The sequence below is a fragment of the Actinia tenebrosa genome, unplaced genomic scaffold (genome assembly GCF_029948245.1).
Source record: "Actinia tenebrosa isolate PJP-AT-01 unplaced genomic scaffold, QUT_ActTen_1.0 PGA_scaffold1__47_contigs__length_23844297, whole genome shotgun sequence".
Lineage (NCBI taxonomy): Eukaryota > Metazoa > Cnidaria > Anthozoa > Actiniaria > Actiniidae > Actinia > Actinia tenebrosa.
In genome coordinates, this window is record NW_028292578.1 from 19,293,208 (window position 1) to 19,315,574 (window position 22,367).

A 22,367-nucleotide genomic window follows, 5' to 3' on the forward strand; every position below is an offset into this window, starting at 1 on the left:
ACGCAGAACTCCGAACCGCCAGCCTCAAGAGAGGAGAGGAGAACCCGGACAGACCGTTACCACAACCACACCGTTTTCTTGATTGTGCCAAGGTTCGATCTTATTTTCTTTGTAATCGGTGTCAACATGGGATCTCCAAGTTAGGTTTTCCGCGCCTCGAAGCACACCAAGATACTTTGTTTCGTGTGTTCGTTTTAGCAACGAGCCGTTCACAGATAAATTCAAATGAATGTCTTCGAGAGAAGAAATTCGTTGTCTCGATGCAATCAATATAAACTCAGACTTTAAGACATTTAACGTGAAATATTATCGCGAAGCCATAATGAAATGTGGTCCAAGTCATTACTCATTTGCTGCTGAAGAGTTGGTATAGTACAGATGGATGCATGCATGGATGAATGCATGGATGGAAGGAAAGATGGACGGAAGGAAGGAAGGAAGGAAGGAAGGAAGGAAGGTCGAATGGATGGATACCATTGCGACCGACTTCAGATACATGCTTTTGTTTTGTCTACACATTAACTAAAAGTAGTTTGATCAGTTTAAACTTATTAAAGAACGCATTTGTACCGTAATATCATGATTTATTTTTAGCACGAAATGATTCTATAATTTGTCAACTATTTCCTGACGATATGTACGCCATTACAAATGTGCTTCTCTTAGCCTGAAAAATGTCAATCACTAATCATATATAGTTTACATTGTTACTCAGCTTTTTTCTTATACCTAATTATACACCGTGTTGTGGCTAGCTCATCATCAAGTGATTGCGGGCTTGTATTATTTTGTCAGTCCGTTTTCAAAAGCCTGATATTTCACAGCTCTATGTTACTTTTCGCTATTTGGTACTTGAAGATGGTACAAGATCCATCCTTTGGGTAGAAGTTGTCAATCCCAGTGGGCGCCAAGGTGTCTGGATCAGAATACATCATCCAGTATTTGCCATTAACCTTATCCTCGTACACGCCGTCGATGGATGTTACAAAGTGGCCATAAGGTTGCTGCTCGATTGTAGTGAATTTATAGGCAGGGTTCTCCTTAGCAGCGAGGGTTAGAATCTCGTAGGCATTAGTGTGTTCCTTGACTATTAAACCCACTGGTTCTACCGGGGGTGGTGTGGGACCGATCGGTGGAGGGGTTAAAAACTCAAGACGAACAGACACCTAAAAATAACATAGCAAGATTTGAAAGTCAAATTGTCCGTTTAAAGAGTGTCGAGTATTCTTGTGTACACCTATTTCAAAAAAAGTTGTCGGTCGGAGACCTAAAATCAGAGACAAAAATGGATTATGGGTTGCCGACGTGAATGGCCTTGTATTTTTTAATTGTAGTTCGCAACAAATTAATTAATACACCTATAATTGAAAAAACGTTGTCAGGTTCAAAAAAGGTTGTATCATCAAAGCTAAGACCGAAGGCGAGCATGGGAAGACAAACAGTGATGCTAATTTCATGCGTATTGCAGTTTTCTCTTCCTGTGCACATTTTATGCATTATGGCTTTGGCATGTTGTTAATCTAGGTCGACCGACATTGCTCTACTGTGCATTTTTACATGTCTATATGCAAATATAATACACATTTCTGAGTACCTAAAATCCTTTTCGGTCTTAGCTTCGATGATATGACCTTCTCGAACCCGACTACGTTTTTTCAATTGTGTTGCTTGTCTCGAGTTTGACGAAATATAATCAGTTATTATAACTTAAGACATTTAGCTATTTAGTCATATAGTTTGCTTATATTTAACATCAAATTTCAATCTCGGATAATGCGTTGTTTTCTTTATGAAGCGAAAACCTGGATGAAAAATAACGTGACGCCGTCACGACTGTACAATCTCAACGAGTAACGTCACATCAAGACACCAAAAAAGTAAGACAAAAACAGAGCGCCAAGTAAACATGAAAGCGACGAAGACACCAAAATCCTCGGCGGATATGATGAAGACCTATTTAGGATTTCAAGGTCTGGAAATGTTCGATAGTCGATAGTTTGATAGTGAACGAAAGTGAATTTGGTGTCAGGCTTTCGAGTCAGATTTTTGAGTCAGGTTTTCGGATCTAGTGTCAGATTTCTTCCGGGGGGCGTCACATCGTTTTGATCTACAAAGTGCTCTACATTCGTACAAACGCTTTGATTTACTATAAAAACCCACACTAAGCTTTACTCACACGACATTTCTTGAGATTCGTTGTCTTTGGGGATCGAAACACTCACCTCAAAGAAAATAAACAGCGGTTTCAGATTTTTTGAGCTGTTTTATCTACCATCAACGGGCTTCATGCCACAAATACTTCCAGTACCGTTTCCATATATCGAGTTACTGAACCCTTTCATTTCAAAATGTTGACGACTATCGACATGGGGCATTAACAAGGAGCTGTGCATCGAGCATGGAAAGTTCCTAAAAGCATCGAACATCGACTAAAGAAACTTTAGTATCAGAAAACAGCACCTTTTCTTTTCTTGAGGAGTAGTAACGTTACCCGTAATGAACTCACCTTGATCATGTTGGCGTGTGACTAAGTAAAGTTATACTATCAGAAGTTCCTGCTTGCGAAGCTGTTTACAATGAATTCAAATGACCTTTTCTGCTAATATTAGTCGCTCCTGCGCATGCTTAGGAAACGGAGGTTAAATTCCTTGGCAACCAACCAAGTTAAGTTTGATGTCAGTTTTTGTGTGGATGTCAATCCCCACACATCTTCATGATCTGAAAACGAAAACTACTTAATATTGGAAGAAGGTTGTCATATAAAGAAGAAAATTAAAAAGGCAGCCAGCACCGGCTTCATTCTTGCAATTTATGATTCATTAGTAAACACCAAACCCAAAATAAAGCTGCCCATTCTGACGTTTTGCTACAGGTATGATGTTTCCCTTCAGCAATTTTCTAAATTTCCTGCCTACTGGCCCGCCTATCATCGTTGCTCCGCATGCTTTAGCACATTTTCCAGCATGCGCAGTAGAAGTGAGAGGGATCAATTTCGTTCCCAGAGCCCTTTTTTCATGTGCAGTAAGGAATAACGGCTCTGAGAACGAGTTTTGACAGGACTCTGTGGTCGAGAGTGGTTAGGTTAAAAAAAAATGGGCTTCCTGTGGATAATCTAGTATTTCCACAGGAAGCCCGAAATAAAAATTGAAATCTAATCCGAAGACAAGCTCACATGACCGGAAATGAAATCCTTGGTGCGAAGGTCACTTCTCTCTAATAATCTTCATTCTTTCGACATGGACATCCGTTTGTTAGTCTTCTTCGTACTCTTTTCACTGGTTTTTCCTCAACTTGATGCTTTCCCTGGTTGTGGTAAGTACAAATTCATTTACCTTGGCACAGAGAACACGAGCAACCCAAGCTATGTTAAGGTGTCGTTAGTGTCGTTAGGGTGTCCGACAATTTTCCTATTTACATAGAAAATATTTTTCAAAATCCTGGAAATTTGAAGGTAAAATTAATCATTCGTCACTTAACTCGGCTTTGACCTTTACTTCATGTTCGGTGATCTGGCACCGATCTGAGCACCGAGACTTCATACGTGTGAATACATTGCAACACGATATACAATAAGCTTTAGGTTCCCTTGATGAGATCTTCATACCTAATTTACAAAATTATTAAAATATTAATATGAAAATACAAAATTATGGCAAAAATAACATGAAAAAGCTACGTACAATTTATAAGTTCAAAATAATATTTAGAATATATACAGATAGATATGTTAAACTAGTCAGCTCGTCAGTGGCCTGCGATGCTCGGCAGTCTGCGGTGTTGGAAGAAGAGGAAGAGAGAGATCTTTTTCCCGCCCTTCCACTTCTTCGCAGCATCGCAGACTGCCAAGCATCGCAGGCTAGCTCGTCAATTACTAAGCCGAGGCTAAAGTCCATATACATGTGTATATGCGATAGTTTTGTTTTATAATACTCCATTGAGTTAGCTATTGGTAATTTCTCAATATCAGACCTTACCTTAGCTTTTCAAAAACTCATACTTAAGTCAGGTCCTTTATTAATTGATTTATATTTTATTTTTCCAATGTTATTTTTATTTCTAATACTGTTGGCAAAATCGGGTTTGCTTGCTCACTGAGTGCTACCTGTTTTAAACCTATTGAAACCAACGTCCTTTATATATCTTTTAAGAACTCGCAGGATATATGTTCCATACTTGATTTTTGTCAGGTCAATTTAACAGCATTATTTTGCAGCTTTCAAACGCGTTAAAGTGCCTATGACACCTAATTCAAAATTTTCAGCATTGATTCTAAATTAAGTGAAATGTTGAGTAGTAAATTATTTTTATATGGTTTGAGTGATACTTCTTGGAGATATCAATGTTTATACTCCCAATATGTTAATGACGTGACGTCAAAGGAGGCATTTTAGTTTCTGCCATCACATTGAAATCGAAACACTGATTACTATGAAAAAATGTTTTCGCTAGAACCTTTAATTTCTTTAAATCCTAAGTAAGACAATGATGTTTTATACGGGATATTTTACTGCCCCAGCAAAGTTTTGTGTATTTAATAAAGCCGATGTAGAATCAAGGCTGAAAATTTTGAATTAGGTGTCATAGGCACTTTAAAACATTGAATAAGAAACGAACGCTCGGCTATCGGATACCGAACGTATACCATGCATAACTTTTAACCAAAACACGGAACATTTACAGTATCTTCCATTTTTTTGTCTTATTTTTTGTTTTCCAAGGGAAAGAAGAAAAAAACAAAAAAAAAACAAAAAAACAAAAAACGAATAATCTTGTAATTTTCTCTAACCCTCTGTCCTGCGTCGATTAGTTTAAGTTTACTACTTTGCAGGACAGTTGTAGTCTTCTTTTTTTTCCTATGTAATTATAATTCTTTCATCATAAACTTGGATCTAGGTGACGACGCACTCACCCAAAACCTGAGTGATGCAGCATCGCGAGCAGCAGAATGGCTGAGTAAGAATCTCATCGACAACACCACTGAAACTGAAGGCCATATTCTTGGTACGGCGTTTCACTCCCTCCGACTCGTCAACTACCCCCTAGGGTCTCTAACTAACCACACGATATCGAACATCTACAAGGATTTTGACGTTAATGGCACAGACGTCGGAAAAATTGCCTACTATACTCAAGGATACATCGCTAGCGGTCGCAATCCAAGGACAGAGTTCATAGCGCGGATGAAGCAAGGGATTCAAAAGTGTTGCAAGGGTGGCTTTACGCATCCCTTCCAATACATGGTGACTGTGTTGGCTCGGTGTAACAGTGGTAAACCAGCCATTCGATACTGGGAGATCCGCAGAATTATGAAGACACTGTTGAAACCAAAGTATCCATATCAGAGCATTGATACTGTTGCTATGGCGACGATTGCTCTTCGATGCGTGCAGAAAAAGCAACGTCGAGACCTGGTACGAGATAAGAAAATCAAGCTCAAACGTTGGATTAAAAGTGGGACAAAATGGTTGTTAAAGAGGCAGAATAATGATGGAAGTTTTGGTACAAATGGCATCACAACAGCACTAGCAGTACAGGTACGCGTGTCTGAGGTCACGGGTGACAGATAGCACTGTCTGCTTTGTATTCCAATCTGAGTCCACATTTTTTAGGATACCCCACTGTCCCTATCATTGGACAAAATCTAACATATCTTTCCCTTTTCTCAAGGCTATTATTTCAAACAGAAATTGGACAGAACTAGAGTGGCAGTGTCCCCAGGCTATGCAATACCTTCTAAGTCATCAGAAAGATGATGGATCGTTTGGAGATCTCATGTCTACTATCCAGATATTGCCGGTATTGAAAGGGAAGAGGCCTTATGATCGACTAAAACCTGCTAGAAAAACCACAAAAAACAATATCTATCCTAGTAAAAGTAGTGTTGGAGAAAATACTGTCTCACCAGGAGAAAAACCGGTAAGGAAACATGATGAAGCTAGTGATCTTTTTGGGGACTTTTGCGGTAATAATAGTCTCACTCCCCTACGGCTACTTAGAAGAATGAGCGTTGCGTGAAGACACTGATAGCTATATACACGGTAATATGCGCAACGAAATCGCACAACTTGTCACGCGCAACATTGTTGTGTTTCAAGTTGCGAACAGAATAAATGTTGCTCAGCTCGTAATACCATCACGCGCGCAAAACAGTTTCATAGTTGAGAAAGACTAGAACGAGTTTCTACTTCGCGCAATAATAAGAATTTGTTGCGCGCGGAGTGGTAATACAAGCAGCATTTGCTCTGCGATCTACGCAATGACAATGTCGCTCGACAAGTTGCGCAATTAATGTTGTTCGTAATACCGCAACTTTGATTTTACTAGCTTCGTTTTCTCCGTCAGAAGTCATCCTAATCCCTTCACGGCCATAATACACTGCGTAATTATTGATTGTGTATTATTTTCAGCTTATCGACGTGTGTTTAAAAATTCATATCTCCAAAACGGACCAGCGTCAATTTGACGTGAAAGTAAAACAAGGCTCTACCGTACACGAGATATTCAAGATGGCGGAGCAGCAGTTTCGAGGCCAGTTTACATTTAAGGCCAGCAAGACAAAATATGGCGCCATGATTGAGTCCATCTGTGGTTATGACCAAAGTAATCCTCAGAGACTCAACTGGATGATGTACTCCAGTCCTGCTACCATGGCAACGGTAGGCGTAGATGGCTTGCGTCCAGAGAATGGTACATGTGTGATATTCAAGCTCATCAAGACTGGAGACGAGTCACTTCCATGTGGTGAATGTGGAAGATAAGAAATACCCTAGTGATCGGGCTACCTGTACTGGAATCCAAAGGCTACCCAATAATGATAAAGTTGCTCCATCGACTTGCAATAAGTGACACTATTAATTGACTTTGATCGATCTGATGTTTGATTAGGAAAAAATAATTTGTCTTTCTAAATAGAATTTTGTGTGATCCCTTGAGTCGTCTAAAGGTTTTCGTAATATAAATTCTAGCTTAATTTTCTGTTTTAAGGTGACTGCCTACTTTTAAACAGCCCACGATGTGCGCGCGCTCAAAAACCGCTGAATAATCTTCACGATTTTGTTGAAGAACCATACACGTTTTGAACTTCAAGAGCGCAAAACCCTCAAATTTTACACGGCACTCTATTTTTATAGTTTTATTTTTTGTTTTTTTTTTTGTTATTTTCCGGAATAACACAGGTAATATCCCATTATTTTTCAAAGTTTAAGACAATTTTGTTCATTAGAACAATGTTAAAAATCGTTCTGTTTGTTTTGTGCTCAATTTTTACGATGACTTGCACACCTTAGAACCCGAACAAAAAAAGTTTTTGTCTACAATAGTATATTAAAACAACTTTTATCCGATTTTTCTAAATATAGTGTAAGTTACGTGTTCGGAGAAAATTACTCATGTTTCTTCCTTAGTTTCGGTTTATGATTTTTTTTACAGAGCTTGATTTTCGCTGTTTTTCTTCCAAAATTGTACAAACGCATGTCATCCAAGAGTTATTATCTCAAAAACAAGCTCGGGACACCCCATTTTTCTTTGCATTTTTGAAATCATCATTAAATTTCAGGTTAAGAAAGTTTCAATTGTCAATTTTCTGTTTATCATTTACCAAAGTAGTCAACCACCTTAATTCGAAATATTGCTTTGCAATTTGCATGTGGGTTTAAATTAGTAATTATCCATACTTCCATTAACACGAACAAAATTCATTTGTAATAATCATTTTTTCACCTTTAAATTATTTAATAAAACATTGCTTGGTTTTTCAGTTTTTCCATTCATGATTTCAGAGATCTCTGACCTCAATAAAGTTTCATAGAATAGAATTCCAAGCAATGGAATAAATGTTATTGGAGTAGTTTTGATTTGTGTTGTGAGTTTGGAAGGCTTCACAGCGGTTGCTCAATGGTTGTAGAATTTGCATCTAGCAAAAAAGCCGACCGCATAACATTGATATATCATTTAATAACAGGTGATACTCGCCACGAAGAGCTACCAAAGCCATCCAGCTTTGTCAACATCAATTGACTTCAGCACTCATAGCTCGTGCAGAACTATTGATAGCTGGCACTAGACTGGCTTTAAGCCGGTGACTACCTCGATGTATTTACAACACGAAAAAACCCAGTAGCTAGACTTTGAATTCATATTGTGTTGTAAACCAAGACAAAACACTGTCAAACCAAACCCAAGACTTCTTTTAGATCCAAGTTTAAAGAATTACAAGATGTCAGACACCGACCTCGGGGCGGTTGAAGAAGAGAATCCTCACAAATTCCAACCCAAGTCCTTAATCATCAAGATCAGCATTTTCATCATCGTTTTAGTCATTGGAGCAGCTATTTTCCAAGCCATTGAAAAAAAGAATGACAACATCGATGCTGAGTCTGAAAAAGCCTTATACGTGAAAGTCGACATTATTACCAAGTATAATATTACTTCAGATGATTTTGATAAATTTCTTTCTGCAGTAGAAGATGAAATACGCCTGAAAGAGTTGGCAAAGAAACCACGTTGGACGTTCAGTAATTCTGTTTTTCTAGCGTTCTCTATCATGACTACAATAGGTAAGATACTTAATATATTCAAGAGTGAAGCTATGTGCAAATTTGTTCAATAGTTGTCAATTGAGAAGTTAACAATTCAACCTGTCACCCAATTGCAGACAGACTTAACGTATATTGGAAAGGATTTATACAAAAATTGACACTCTTGATTGAAATCACCAATTCAAATTTCGACTTTTCTTTCAGTTCTCATTCTATTCCTTTAAGCCACTTCCTATCATTTCTTATCAATTTAATTTAATTTCACTTTTATTTTCCAAACTGATTTTCTTCCACTTTCAGAGGTACAATTTATTCTCTTCTCTTTTTAAGTCCTCTCTTTATCTTGAATTCTTCTGCTCTGGCAGACTCTCCTGCAGAAAAAAACTGACGTTTAAATTTTTGATATTGTTCTATAAGTACTTATATTTTTGGAAAAAAACAGTGACAATGATGTTGACAAAGCAAACCATTTCCACTTAAAGATAGTCAATAGTTAATAAAACTAAACGAGACAATTACTGTCAAACGATTGGTCTACATTCTTAGAACGAATTTTTTATCAAAACTACACATCGTTGCCGGAAGTTTTAAGCTCAGGATTGGTTAATCTAGGAAAATAAAACACACTGAGTTTGATTAGGATATTCTAGAACTTTTGTGCCCACAAACAGGTACTTTGTCGTAATAAACACGAAACACATAACTCTCAATTTCCAGTCAATTAATTTAGATCATTGTTTCCTACAGTCAGCAACACTTTCAAAACATTCAAAAGTTAGACGCCAAGGTAAACTCATGAACAAGATGATCATAGCTTTTTCTTAGTTTGTTCTGTTTTTGAAATCTTTTTTTTGCGAATGAAAAATTAAAAGCTATGACCGAAACACCAAATGTGGTGTTTTTACATGTACAGTCAAACGTGATAAAATATTCATGGCGTTTTCTCGTATAGAACAGGCTGCTGGAAGCTAAGCAAAGCAGCTGGAAGTGACTCAAAGTTATTCTTAGCCAAACAGTTTGAGTTTGAAAATTTTGACTGTCTTCTCTGGAATCCAGAGCCCACGATCCTATAGCTTTTGGTCTGATAGAAAAAAATCTAAGAGTCACTGCCATTATCGACTGATTTCAATTTTTTATCAACCAATCAGCGGTGGTTGAGTGAATGAGGTCGTATATTTCTTGCGGATCTCGCAAAAATAGTGCTTATTGGTGTTTCTCCATTTTCTGGGTATTCCTTTAAAAGTTTTATTGATATAAGGATATATTTCCAACGACGACACTAAAAGCATTTTTTTTCCATTCCTCATTCAGGCTATGGTCATTTGACGCCCAAAACTAGCGGCGGGCAAATCTTCTGTATTCTCTACAGTCTGGTAGCGATTCCAGTAGCTGGCATTATGTTGATCAGCGTGGGTTCACACGTTAGTCTTGCGCTTCAAAAATTCATCAGTTTTGTCGAGAAGAAACTTCTACGTCGAGAAATGGGGCTCAACACAGAAATGAAAAGCACCGTTGTCACATTCGTCTTCATGATCCTCATTATCATTTTTGGCGCCATTCTGACGTCACACACCGATGGCTGGACATTCGTTGAGGGGATGTACTTCATCTTCATTAGTCTTTCGACCATTGGTTTTGGCGATTACATCATCAACGATGGAGAGCTCAATGACCCAGATGACAAAAAATCCGTAGCTGTTAATTTTACCATCGTTCTGATTACAGTCGGGCTGTGCGTTGTTTCTAGTGTGCTATGCTCAGTCAGCAGTGTTATCGAAGAGAAACAAAAACGCATGCGCATGCATATGTCTGCTGGGAATATAGCTGGACCAGGACGTATGGCTTTGTCGGCAGTGACCAAGATCACAAAGACTGGAAAGAATGATCGTTCTGAGGCGCAGAAATTGAACAATGAGAACGAGCAGGTTTAATGGCGGCTGGTGATGATACAGACTGAATGTCAACTGCCTGCAGGTTTTGCAAGTCATTTATCAATCAGTTCCACACACTTTTTACCAAAGCTGCTGGCTTTCTCACCACTGCCTTTGCCAAAACATTTCAAGAAACAACATCTTCCATTGTCAGATGGACAGCCGCACCACATCACTTTTATATGGCAAAGCCCTTGTAGCTAAACTCCACTATATCTAATTTGCGATATTATTGTCTTGACAGTAGAGACGAAAAAACTTATATTTTAGCGAGAAACAAAAAGAATGATGACATTGACGATCAACCCAATCTTAGTTGAATTCATAGTTGAAAAGATACAAATGTATAGCAAGATCCAGAAAGATCCAGAAAGGATGAGGTGTTGGCTGTTTAAAATATACTTTTTCCTTCCCCCCCCCCCCCCCCTTCCCCACCTACTTCAAGCATACACGGATACCGACGCGCGTACACTAGTATGGAACAACTTTGTACTCTTTCGGTGATGTTATAGAAAAGTTAATATGAAACAAGATCGACTGTTTTCCCCCCAATTCTTTCTACACTTTCTATGTTCAATAATATACTATCAAACTGGCTTCAAATATTTGTCCTAATACATTAATTTTCATTATAAACTTATTTGAAAATTTGAATAAATTTGAATGTAAATTATTGACGTCACTATGTTCAAGAAGACCGAAAACTACTTTGACAATCGTTTATAACAAGATGCATGAACTGGAAATATTCAATAAAACTCAATTTGCTTTTCTTTGTCAAGATTCTTCTTTTTGCTTTGTTTTTCTGAAAGCGCGGGGCTTCGTGTGGGTACAGTATAGATCTTGGCCGTCCGTATTGGTATGTCCTTTCGTCGCCTATCGATCTTTTTAATTATAGAGGTTATGTAATTGCTAGCTAAAAAAAATATTTCTATTTCTTATGGCTGAAGCGCAGTATGACAGCCCTAAGCATTTACATCTATGACGGAGATTGCGGCCCCGATACCCGCCACTATCCGGGAGAGGTTAGTAGGTCCCTTGATGATTAACGCCTTGCTATGAACAACAGACCCGCGGCTTGTCGACTGTGTCACTGATAGTATACCACCATTGGTTCCTCCTTTACATGTGGGATATGCATATTGAAAAACTGGTCGTGACGTCACTCACAAAATGAGCAAACGCCTAGTGATGTCAGAGGTGAAATGGAACAGCGAGGTCGGAAATTAATTTTTCCGAATTTAATTCCAAGGGCTTTCGCCCGGAATAACCTCGTTCCCAAGCACTACAACTTACCTATATATTATCTTCTAATAAAATTAATGAAATTCTAATAAAAGATAATTTCGTCTTTGAAATAACATTCTAGGATGTAAATTATAGTAATAACTGTAAAAAAGCGCTATAACGTCTTGGTTGGTGACGTCATTGTGAAATAAGGTTGCACCTTGGATTGGGTTACCTGTGGATTAAGCAGCGATCGTTCTATCTCTCAAACACGTGCAGGACTTTGCAAGTGTCTTGGTAGGTAGCGTTTTATAGAAAAATTAATGCTTTATTTTCGTTTTTACTAATAAGAAACTTCTTCCTAAACCTCCTTACATCCATCTATGTATTTGAATTTCATCTAGAGAGCAACAAAGTCTCTAAAAGTGAAGTCGAAATTTTACCTTCCAACAAGTTTGCTCTAGTTTCAGTAGTGACAAAAAGTATTGCGAGACAAAATGTACTTATAGATTATCAAAATAAGTATCTTAAATCTCTATAAAGTAATTATTTAGTATAGTTGTTAAAGACTAATGCAAGATTTCTTTTAAAATACCGACGAGTGAGGAGACAATTTTCCCGCCCAATTTCGAATCAACGCACATTTTTTGATATTTAGCGGTTTTTTTTACAAATCTTAAAAATATGTGAAGTTTTGAATCCAACATTACTTTAATACTTTTTGTCTGAATGATGGAATATGGTTTTAAAAGTGATGAGAAAAAATCGATGTAGAAGAACTTCTTGGAGTAAGGAAGAGCGAGAGGGACTGGAACGTATTTATTGCATTTATTCGCTCAATTTGTTATGGTTCGGGGGTATAGCTCAGTGGTAGAGCATTCGACTGCAGATCGAGAGGTCACCGGTTCAATCCCGGTTGCCCCCTTGCCTTTTTTTCTTTTTTTAATATTTGATATTTTCTTTTACTTTAAACTATTTTAAATTTGAAAGTCAACTAACTTAACTTGGATATTTGACTTTTATCGTAAATCAAAAGCCATGTTGTAAATAAGTAATAATTGTGATTATTGTGATAAAAAAGATATGAAATTCTTATCACAACAACTTACAGTAGTTAATTATTATTACAGGGAGTGATGGTTGTATAATAGAATAATTGTTGAAATAAGAATTTTGTAATGAAATTTTGAAACATAAGGAAAATAATTTTTTATTAAAAAAGGCAGCACACATTAATTTATGAAACAAATCCATTTTATTCATATCCACAGGTGGTTATGATATTCTTTTTCTTAACAAAGGGCAGACTATCATTTTGTTATATTGTGTGTGTTGGGGGGGGGGTATAGTGGGGTTTGTTATCGTATAGAATCTAACAAGCTGATTTCCAATTTGATCTGTTTATTAGCTGTGCCCTGATGTTAATCAGCCTAGAGGTTGTTTCAGGGTTCAAAAAAAAAAAGTTCAAAATAGTGCACCATTTATCATCTTAAAGCTCACATTACTGCATGTTAGTAGTCTGGTAGAGATGGAATGATGATTCTAATAGGATAAGTTTGTTCCATTAGATGTTCTGGCGGATTCCATTGTTGTGTGATAATCACAAAAGAGAAACATTCAATCCTTGCACCAAGGAATGCTGTCTTACTGTACTCCTCACCGTCCCCAGGGCGGACTAGCTCTAGAAACCTATTCAAAGAATGTCAAAGATATTCAATATATGACACTATGTTGAAATAACTGATTTTTATACTCTACTTTTGGGCACTATGTAACTATTTTCACATAGTTTTACTGGCCTATCTTTTTTGTAGAGAACACTTAAGACTGAATCAAGTTCCTGCTGCCTTATTCAGAAACACCGACACAGTCCACTCTATTACTCTACTAGTTATCACCACTTGAATCAAAATATGACAACCAATTTGAAAAATTCTTGTTCTGGACTGACTAGCCTCATGTTAACATGGAAACATAAAAGGGTTTTGATATGCATGAGAGGCTAGTCAGTCCAGAACAAGAATTCTTTTACTCCGACGAAGGACTAGCGTCCGAAACGTCAGTAAGTTTTTTCATCTTTTCACGGTGTATAATTTACCTTTTCATCATTACCAGAACAAATTATTCAAGTTGCTCACCATATTTTGATTCAGTGTATAGTAAGTGTGATTCTGTGTCTTACCAACAAGCAATCTTCCTTTAACTTTTTTCCATTTATTTCAAAATTTCATTTCCCCCACCGTATTAATTGTGAATTTTTCGTCTTTATTTAATTACTTAATAACCCTCGCTATGTCGTATGTGAGTAGAGTTGTTTGTTGGTTCTCTCCTGTGCTTCGAGGGTTCCCCGCTTTCCTCCCTCTGCAAAAATCAACTCCTACATTCCAATTGGAATGACAGTGGATGAATTATTAGCTACTCTGTAGAAATGCCACTGCTAAATCCCATTTATTTATTTATTTATTTACTATGTCTTCATTCATTAATTCATTTAACCTTATTTGTTCCCATGTATTCCCTATCTCCGACTCAGACACAGAGTCTTGAAAGGAGTATAAGAAATTCCCTTTCTTCCATGGAAAAGAAGCTTGTCTACTTACTTATTATCTTTGAGGATGCTCTTGTTCATGATGGATGATAATAACCCAGCTTGCACTTCATCAAACCTTGTAACAAGTGTGTCAAACAAATCTACTCCCATCATATCTATAACCATTGGTTTACCAAATCTATAAGTAAAAATATGTACCTTTTTTATGATGAGAAAAGAAAGAAAAAAGGCCTGTTTCATTCTTTATGGAAATGTATCTTACAAAGCAAGTATTGTAAGGAGCATTGCCTAGCTATAACAAATATATCATGCAATCTGTTGCATTTTTTTAAAGAGAGAATTCTTTTGCTATTCAAGCAGTGAGCGCAAAAAACTATTTTCTTGAAGGCTAAAATCTTGTTATTCAGAAAGTTGAACTTGTTTGGAAGTGGAGACGAATGATGAAAGTGGAATCAAAGTGTTAACCCAAAGCAAAACCTTTATTCGAAAATGAGGTTTAGGCCTTCAATTGCTTATTTCCCATAATTATTTTATAAAAAAAGCCTGACAAAGCAACATTCTAACACAAATGCAACAAAACATCTTTGTACAATTGAAAATACTGCTTCAAACAGGCATTTTATTATAGTTACATCAGTTTTTAACTGTTTAAAAAAGGTTTTGAGTGTTAACCCAAAACAAAAATTGGGATCAGAACTTGTACAAAAGTCTAGTTTTTGGTGCTTTTTGCCATTATTGCTCATTAATGGAAAAAATTTCCTTAAGATGATTTTCAAACACTGTATAAACTCATTCAAACCACCTTTGCTCTATTACCTTATAGATCCTAGAAGAGCAATTCTGATAGTTTCAGGGTTTATATCCCTTTGACTGAGAGCATTGAGGAAATTTGTATCTCTATAGCGCAGGAATGTTGAGGCCTGTGATGAAGGGTCGATAATGAGTGGCCACCTTGAAAAAATAATAAATGGGTGAATAAAATAATTCCAAAAGTGTAAACGAAAAAGCAAGATGTAACTTAGCCGCCTACAAAGACATCTTTGAATGATCATGTAATGCATAAGAATTGTTACATTACGATAGGTAGAGGTAAAGTAAGTATTATTTAATGTTGGTACTTCCTTTAGCTACGAGGCTGGTATCCCAGGATGACAATGTTGCAACATTTTACCCCCTCTCTCCATCAGCATTCTTTTTTAAGAGTAATTAAAGCTACAGAGATTAGAGGAAGTTGAAACAGATGCACCTCTAGCTCCGAAGGCAGCGCATTAACCAACTGAGCTATGCCTGCTCCTTAATGACAATGTGACAGCCCTATGAATGTCTGCATAAGAGGCTGAAAGTACTTTAAGTTCGCTTTGTAATGACTTTGTTTTTTTCCAATTGTTTTCATTAATACTGAGGTAATGACAGTTGAATAAGAAAGAAATCCAAAACAAAGAAGCAAAAATGTTTAAGGTTGCTATCAACATTTCATATTGATATTTCCATTAGCCAGCAGTACCTTCCATCTGCAGCAATCTTTCCACCAACATCCCTAAAGAGCACATCATCCAAGTCTTTGATCATGACCTTTATTCCTTGGAGGTTTTCTGTCTCTGAAAAACATTTTAAAATATTTTAAAGGAACCCTTCTCTTTTGTATTTCATTCTTTTCATTTTCAAAGTGTTTTGTGACTTGGATTTTTGTTGTGTGTCCCTTCTCTTGAACCTGATTTTTTGCCCGTTTGGTAAAAAAAAAAGGTCCTTAATACATGTGGAACAAGATAGTTGACATAGTCCTGTGATAAAGAGTGTTCCCTTTCAGCATAGTGCTATTCCTAATCGAAACATTGTATAAGACTTGGTTTACCTTCCTTATCTTGAGGTTTTTGCTCTCTCAACTTCAGTTTTGTCTGTAGAAAAAATATTCAGACAATAATTAGTTTTTTATACAACGAATTAAAATATGGAGACCAATGTGAATAACTTATTAGACTGCAAATGACTAGCCTCATGTATAAGAGGCTAGTCATTTCATTTAGTAGCCATATTTTGATTCATTGTAAAGCCACAGCATAAATGATAAAACCACATATTAAGGGTCAACTTTCCATGACACATACTTGATGTCAACCTATACATAGTCATGTAGGGAATAAGATAACAAAACAATGTAGCTTAACATTGATTTGACACTAACAATGTAAGCTAATTTTGTAGTTATCTTTGGCTTACCTGTGCTAGATTTTTCTGTGCAGCTTCAGCTTTAATCTTCACAAGTTCAAGGGTTTCTTCAGCATCATGAATAGCCTGTGTAAACTAAGTAACATGAATTTTAATTTTTCATAAAGAATATTCCATAGAGATGAGCTGGGTCCACACTTTGTGCATAAATTAAGCACATGCTGACAAACAGAGCGGCCTGTGCATGTAGCATGTACATTTGCCATGCGTTGGCGCCCTGAAAAACGTCTGGCCTGTACCTGTAATAATGTATCTAGTTTTAGCATTTTTGGCAGATGGAACTTTTTTTGAGAAATACAAAATACATCTCTTAGAATTTATACGTAGCTAGGTGGTAGCCTTCCACTCAGTTTCTTAAGTCATAAGGTTACTTTGTTTGATCTAGCAAGAACAAAGTAATTAATAGATGTAATGTCGACATGGTTTGTGATTGCATAAAATTTTTTTGCGCAGGAGGGGGGGGGGGGGGGGGGAAGTAAAATCCTCCATGACACTCACACTTCTAAACCCTTCCATACATAATGGATGTATGACCACAATGTAGTGTTGTGAGTTAAACAAAAAAAGTCAAATAGTGTTGTGAGTCAAAAAAATTATTTCTTTCTCTATAAAGCCTTATTCAATGTTCTAAGGCACTTAACAATTTAAAATATATATGTATAAGTACATACTAAATAGAAAAAAACAGTCATCCAGTGAAGTTACCCGAGAGTTCGGTCACCCGGAGTTCATTACTTCAGGGAATTGTCAAACCAATAACACAACGATGACTTTGAGCAACTTGAGTCCAGGTGACTGAACTCACGGGTGACTTCACTGTAATTCAAAAAACACCCCACTTTACAAACAAGAGTGTAAAAACCTGATACTCCACCTGCAAGGTAATCTCTTTCTTGTCCAACTTCCCTTCGCTCATGCACTGATCGTGTTCAAAGATTCTTTTATTGAGCTCTTCATGTGCTCTCTTTAACTGCATCCAAAACATTTTCAATCAATGACATTACAAGATTAATCTTTACTTGCATCAAATTAGTTTCTTTTACTTTTAAAGGCTAAATTGAGCTCTGGATCAAGTGGCCCGTCACAAAGTACTTCTGAGCTGCGCAGCATTGAGCAAACTAGAAAATGATGATGAGACCCATTTATCCACTGTTTACTGCTACTCGGCTCAAAATCACTTTGTTAGAGCCATTGATGCTGTGAAGTCTTCATATATAAAATAAGCATCTAGTTTTGACAGCTGATCATCTAGATGTTACCTCTTTTTGGCAAGCCTTGTGTTCTTTCTCTGCTGCTGTGATTTCTTCTTCAAGTCTTTTAACATAAAACGAAAAATGTATTCTTAATTTACAATATATTATTATATATATATCTTTATTAATTTGCATGTTGACCTGTTGCATTCAGCTTCTAATCGCTTCTTTTCTTCCTCTGCTCTGTTTTCTCGTTCATTCGCTATCTTCTCTATGAGTACATCTGTTTGACTAATGCCCCATTCGTCTATCACCTTCTTGACTGAATCAATAGCTGCAACCTAGAAATTGCAATGCATGATAATTCAATAAAGGCTGGTGTATGTACAGTAGTATTAAGCAGAGATAACTAGCTAAAAAACTAGTGTGCACTGCGTCGGTGTTTCTAATGAAACAGTAACGATAAAAGGGTAAATTTTACACTGTGAAAAGATGACAAAACTTACTGATGTTTAAGATGCTTAGTCCTTCATTGGAGTAACAGAGCTCCAACAAAGGACTAGCGTCCAAAGGGTCAATAACTTTTTTCATCTTTTCACTGTGTAAAATTTATCCTTTTATCATTACTTTAGTATTAGGCAGTTAACTATTGAGCTTCCAGCCTCAGGCTCTCCTTCAGCAGCCAGTCATCAAAATCCCAGAGAGGGTTTTTGCAAGAATTTATACAGCGAGCGCAACCGTGACGTCATAAAAAAAAAGACAAAGGCAAAATTCAGATAAACACACTTACAAGTTTACTTTCAGCAGATAATTTTCACAGCCAATCGCAGTTGATCTTAGTTTACATGGGTTATTATTGCAACTTTAAGTAAAAATAAATTCGTATAATCCTCATAGCAGTTAAACAGAATGCAATGTTTGTCCGAATCTTTAAGCTATTTTTAGAATCAGTGCGCTGCGCTATTAACTTAGATTGTCTGTAATACATGTAAATTATATCTCTATAATTTTATTATGGGTTCTACTGTTGCTTGATATCACAGTTAATGGAATGACAAGTAGCAATGTTTATTTACTTGGTTTGCATTTGTGCCGTCATCCGCAATAAGTCTTGGATCACCACCTTGTTCAAGAAGGGTCTATAACAAGTAAAATGGAAATAGAAACAGGGTGCAATTATATCTGTTATATAGGCAAATATGTTTCATTGTGTAACTGTAGTGTTAATGATAATAATAATTGTCATCATTATTATGTATCACTTTTATTACATGTATCATCAGGTGCTGTCATGAAACATACACCATCAATATTCATCATCACATCATCAAACATACTGCACTCACAGCATAGAGGCTCTGCACCATCACATGATGTCGGCCATGACAGGAGGCAGGAACAATATTGAATCTGGTCTTATCTGATTTAAATGAGAAAGAATTCAGTTTCCTTTGGGAAAAAGACTATTGTTTGACGTGCCTCCTGTCATGGCTGCCATCATGTGTTGGTACAAAGCCTCTATAGTAGCGCTGGAACCTAAAGGCTAGCAAATTTAATGTAAAAATATTAAAGATCCAAGATTTGATAAATGAAACAAAAGTGCTATTTTAGTCTAATGGTTGTGTTGTGGCATACTTGTACAGCCTGTAAGTGTCCTCCAAAAGCTGCCCTCCACAAAGGAGTCCTTTTGTATCTTCCTCTAGAATTGATGTCGGCACCCTTTTGTATCAACATCATAATTGTATCAACATGTCCTCCCCCTGCTGCTTCTGACAGTGGAGTGTTATTATTAGCATCTTTACAGTCTATGAGAGCAAACTGGTGCCGAATGATAAGTGACTGACGAGCAGTGTCTGATAAGGATGTCTGTTTACTGTCTTCTTCAAATGCCTGTAAAAAAATAACAAAGTCAAAACGTCTTCTAAAATTCATTAATATTTCATGAGGACAAAATGAAGAAAATTGCTTGTATTAGGAGGTTTGAAAAAGTGATCTTGCTTAGCATAAAATTTGGGCAACTTATGCTTTGAATTTCTCCTAGAAAGGAGAGAAGTGGGGGAGGGTACTCTAGGTTCAGCATGCAATGTGTGAGTACACTAGTGCAAGCATTCCCTCTAACATGTTTATTCCCATAGAATATAAGCCTTTGTTTTCACAGGAAAAAAAAACCAGAATCCCAAATTGGGAATTGTTGGGAATTTCCTTGAATTCCCAATTCGAACACCAACGTTGGAATTTATTGTTGGGAATTTCCTTCTAATACCCAATAGAAAAGCAAAATTCCCAACAAACTAACATTGGGAATAAGTGCCACGTTCCCAATTTCGTTCTCTCTGGAAATTGGATGGGAATTCATTGGGAATTCAAGGAAATTCCCAACAAATTCCCAATTTGGGAATCTGGTTTTTTTCCTGTGATTTTGCCAGGGTGAACTTGTCCGGAAGTGCTTGAATTTGTAAGAGGCTTCAATTCCCAGAGGAAATATTTTGTATCAGGCAACACGACTGCAGCATGAGAAAAATCCATTTCCCTTGGTCAGAGTATGGTGTTTTGCTTTTAGTTAAACTTGCCAAGTAAGATAATAGGACAAAAAAGAAAATGCAGGAACAGCTGACCAAGGAAAATAGAGGGATTGCTCACAGTCTTGGGGTGTGATGTAAAGACCAAGTCTTGATAATTAAACCTATATAACAGTGACCATATAGAAATAGAGCAAGAGACCATCTAGGTAGGTGTTCTAACTTAAAGATACTTCTGACAGTTTATAACTTTACTCACTTCTTCAAGAGCAGCAAGAATTTCATCATTATCCCCATCAAATGCTGCCTCTAAAATCCTACTTTGTCGCTTGGCCTCTTCCCTTCTCTTTCTCCTTTCTTCTTCTTCCTTCTTCCTTTCCAATTCTGCTTGTTCTCTTTCTATTTGAACAAGTTTCAGCCATGCCTTTTTAAAAAGATGAAAGATCACTATTTTTCCTTAAATAGCCTTGGAGGGCCACTACTAATTGGAAGAGCCAATAAGTCTACACTAGTATTTGATCAGAGACAGTGTTCAACTATACCCAAGTTGGCCATTAAGCAACTGGCATAAATCTATCCCATGAATGGATGGCTTTCCCTATTACAGCATTGTCTCTAAGATTTGTAGTCCAAGACTAGTATCACTGACTTGATTCTCGACTGAATCGCATACATGAAATGAGTTCATTTGTTTGATGTGTTGTTACCCCTTGCTACAAGGGGATTTCTCATGCCAGGCTATTTTGGATTTTTTTCTGTCTCTTTATTCCCAGTTCACTAAAGATCATACCAATTCCCTGCATAACTTTTCCCCATTGAGTTACTTACATGTACCAACAATTTGCCTTTATATTTCTAGATAGCAAAAATTCTGTGACAGTCAAAGGCTTGCATCTACTATTTCTGATTGACAGTATACCAACTCATACCTTGGCTCAAAGAGTACAAAGTCCAATTTCCCAAAATCCTCCAATGGGGGGGGGGGGGGGGGGGGCAAATGGTTAATTACTGGAAGGGCTGGTTATTGGACAATGTCTGGCCAGAACTGGGACTTGTCTGCTCAAATCTTTGCCTTGCTGGTCATTTCAACAAGTAATGTTGAGCCAGAAATAAGGTGTGACTAAGCTAAAACTAATTTGGTCTGTGATCATGACTGATGACTGATGTGGCCGTTACGTTATTTCAAATCCCTGGTGTGCTATCTGACCTGCCCCTATGAAAATTCAACCATATACCTCCTTTTGCAGTTTCTCCATTAAACCATCATAATCTTGTTTTTGTTTTTTAAGTTTCTGTAATTCTTTCTTTGCAAGATGCCTTCTGACATATTTTTGGATTGTTCTTGCATGTTCATCATTTTTAGTCCACACTGGACCTTTGGGCTAAGAAAGAAATATAAAGTTCTTTAGGAAAAAATTATTAAGGGGAATGCCTAATATAAAGGAAAGAGTAAAAAGCAAAAATCACAAAGAAATTCTAAAGAGATCTTGGGAAATAATTTTTGTAACGCTATTTACACAAACGTAACTCGGGGTTCCTGTGGAAAAAACATGGACTTTGATAATGTGTGTGGAAAGAAAAACTTTGCAACAGACCACGGGATTTAAAGATACGAGAGCAAAATCACGAGCAATTATGAGGTTATGCAATGAATAGGATTAACGCCAATCATGATTATAAATCTTATTCGTGAATCAAGGGTTGTGTTAACATAAATGCGGATTCCATTAAGAGGCGTCCTTGCATCCATGGAAACCCGAGTTATAGTGCAGGCTAACTTCGTACCTTTGGGGATACAGTTTCTTTTCCCTTGGGCTTCCCTTTAACTGCAGCTCCACCAGTTTTCTTGGCAGCACTTCCTTTACTAGCCACTGCACCAGTTTTGCTAGTATTCGGAGCTTTCTTGGTGGTTGTTGTAGTGGTTTTAGTGGTAGGTTTTGCAGCACCTCTCGGTGCTAGTTTGACTGGTGACGAAGCCTTTTTAGGAGGCATTTTTGATTCATCCAATTTGCATTTCTAATGCATCAATTCTTCTGCAGTTTCAGCTACCTGCATATAGGAAAATGAAAGAACTATAAGCTCAAATCAGCCCTAAATCGTTTGTCTACGGCGCCATTTATCAGAGTTCAAGCGAATAAACCCGGGACGCGATCCCGCAAGGTACGGGCAAAGTCCCGATACTA

General features: G+C 37.1%; 4 protein-coding genes and 1 non-coding gene across 5 annotated transcripts; 3 read left to right on the forward strand and 2 right to left on the reverse strand.

Moving 5' to 3' along the window:
* Positions 1-563: 563 nt before the first annotated feature.
* On the reverse strand, positions 564-2,660 carry LOC116294071 (uncharacterized protein CG3556). Its single transcript, XM_031701602.2, has 2 exons — positions 2,507-2,660; positions 564-1,166 (listed from the first exon to the last, which is right to left on the reverse strand). The coding sequence occupies exons 1-2, from the start codon at positions 2,513-2,515 to the stop codon at positions 819-821; spliced, it is 357 nt and encodes a 118-aa protein (XP_031557462.2). The 5' UTR covers positions 2,516-2,660; the 3' UTR covers positions 564-818.
* Positions 2,661-3,182: 522 nt separating this feature from the next.
* On the forward strand, positions 3,183-7,846 carry LOC116294068 (cobalamin binding intrinsic factor). The gene is made up of 4 exons (XM_031701599.2): positions 3,183-3,312; positions 4,894-5,534; positions 5,668-5,916; positions 6,408-7,846. Exons 1-4 carry the CDS (start codon positions 3,183-3,185, stop codon positions 6,756-6,758), a joined length of 1,371 nt encoding a protein of 456 aa, XP_031557459.1. The 3' UTR covers positions 6,759-7,846.
* A 106-nt stretch (positions 7,847-7,952) lies between these two features.
* LOC116294070 (two pore potassium channel protein sup-9) lies at positions 7,953-11,249 on the forward strand. Its single transcript, XM_031701601.2, has 2 exons — positions 7,953-8,555; positions 9,849-11,249. Exons 1-2 carry the CDS (start codon positions 8,216-8,218, stop codon positions 10,466-10,468), a joined length of 960 nt encoding a protein of 319 aa, XP_031557461.1. The 5' UTR covers positions 7,953-8,215; the 3' UTR covers positions 10,469-11,249.
* A 1,299-nt stretch (positions 11,250-12,548) lies between these two features.
* Positions 12,549-12,620, forward strand: Trnac-gca (transfer RNA cysteine (anticodon GCA)). Its single transcript has one exon. It is a non-coding gene; the product is annotated as a tRNA-Cys (tRNA).
* Positions 12,621-12,938: 318 nt separating this feature from the next.
* LOC116294052 (IQ motif and ankyrin repeat domain-containing protein 1) lies at positions 12,939-22,332 on the reverse strand. Its single transcript, XM_031701580.2, has 14 exons — positions 21,970-22,332; positions 21,420-21,566; positions 20,444-20,608; positions 19,301-19,555; positions 18,742-18,804; positions 17,867-18,006; positions 17,732-17,786; positions 17,347-17,442; positions 16,464-16,538; positions 16,099-16,141; positions 15,751-15,844; positions 15,063-15,197; positions 14,296-14,424; positions 12,939-13,384 (listed from the first exon to the last, which is right to left on the reverse strand). The coding sequence occupies exons 1-14, from the start codon at positions 22,174-22,176 to the stop codon at positions 13,207-13,209; spliced, it is 1,782 nt and encodes a 593-aa protein (XP_031557440.2). The 5' UTR covers positions 22,177-22,332; the 3' UTR covers positions 12,939-13,206.
* Between the last annotated feature and the right edge of the window lie 35 nt (positions 22,333-22,367).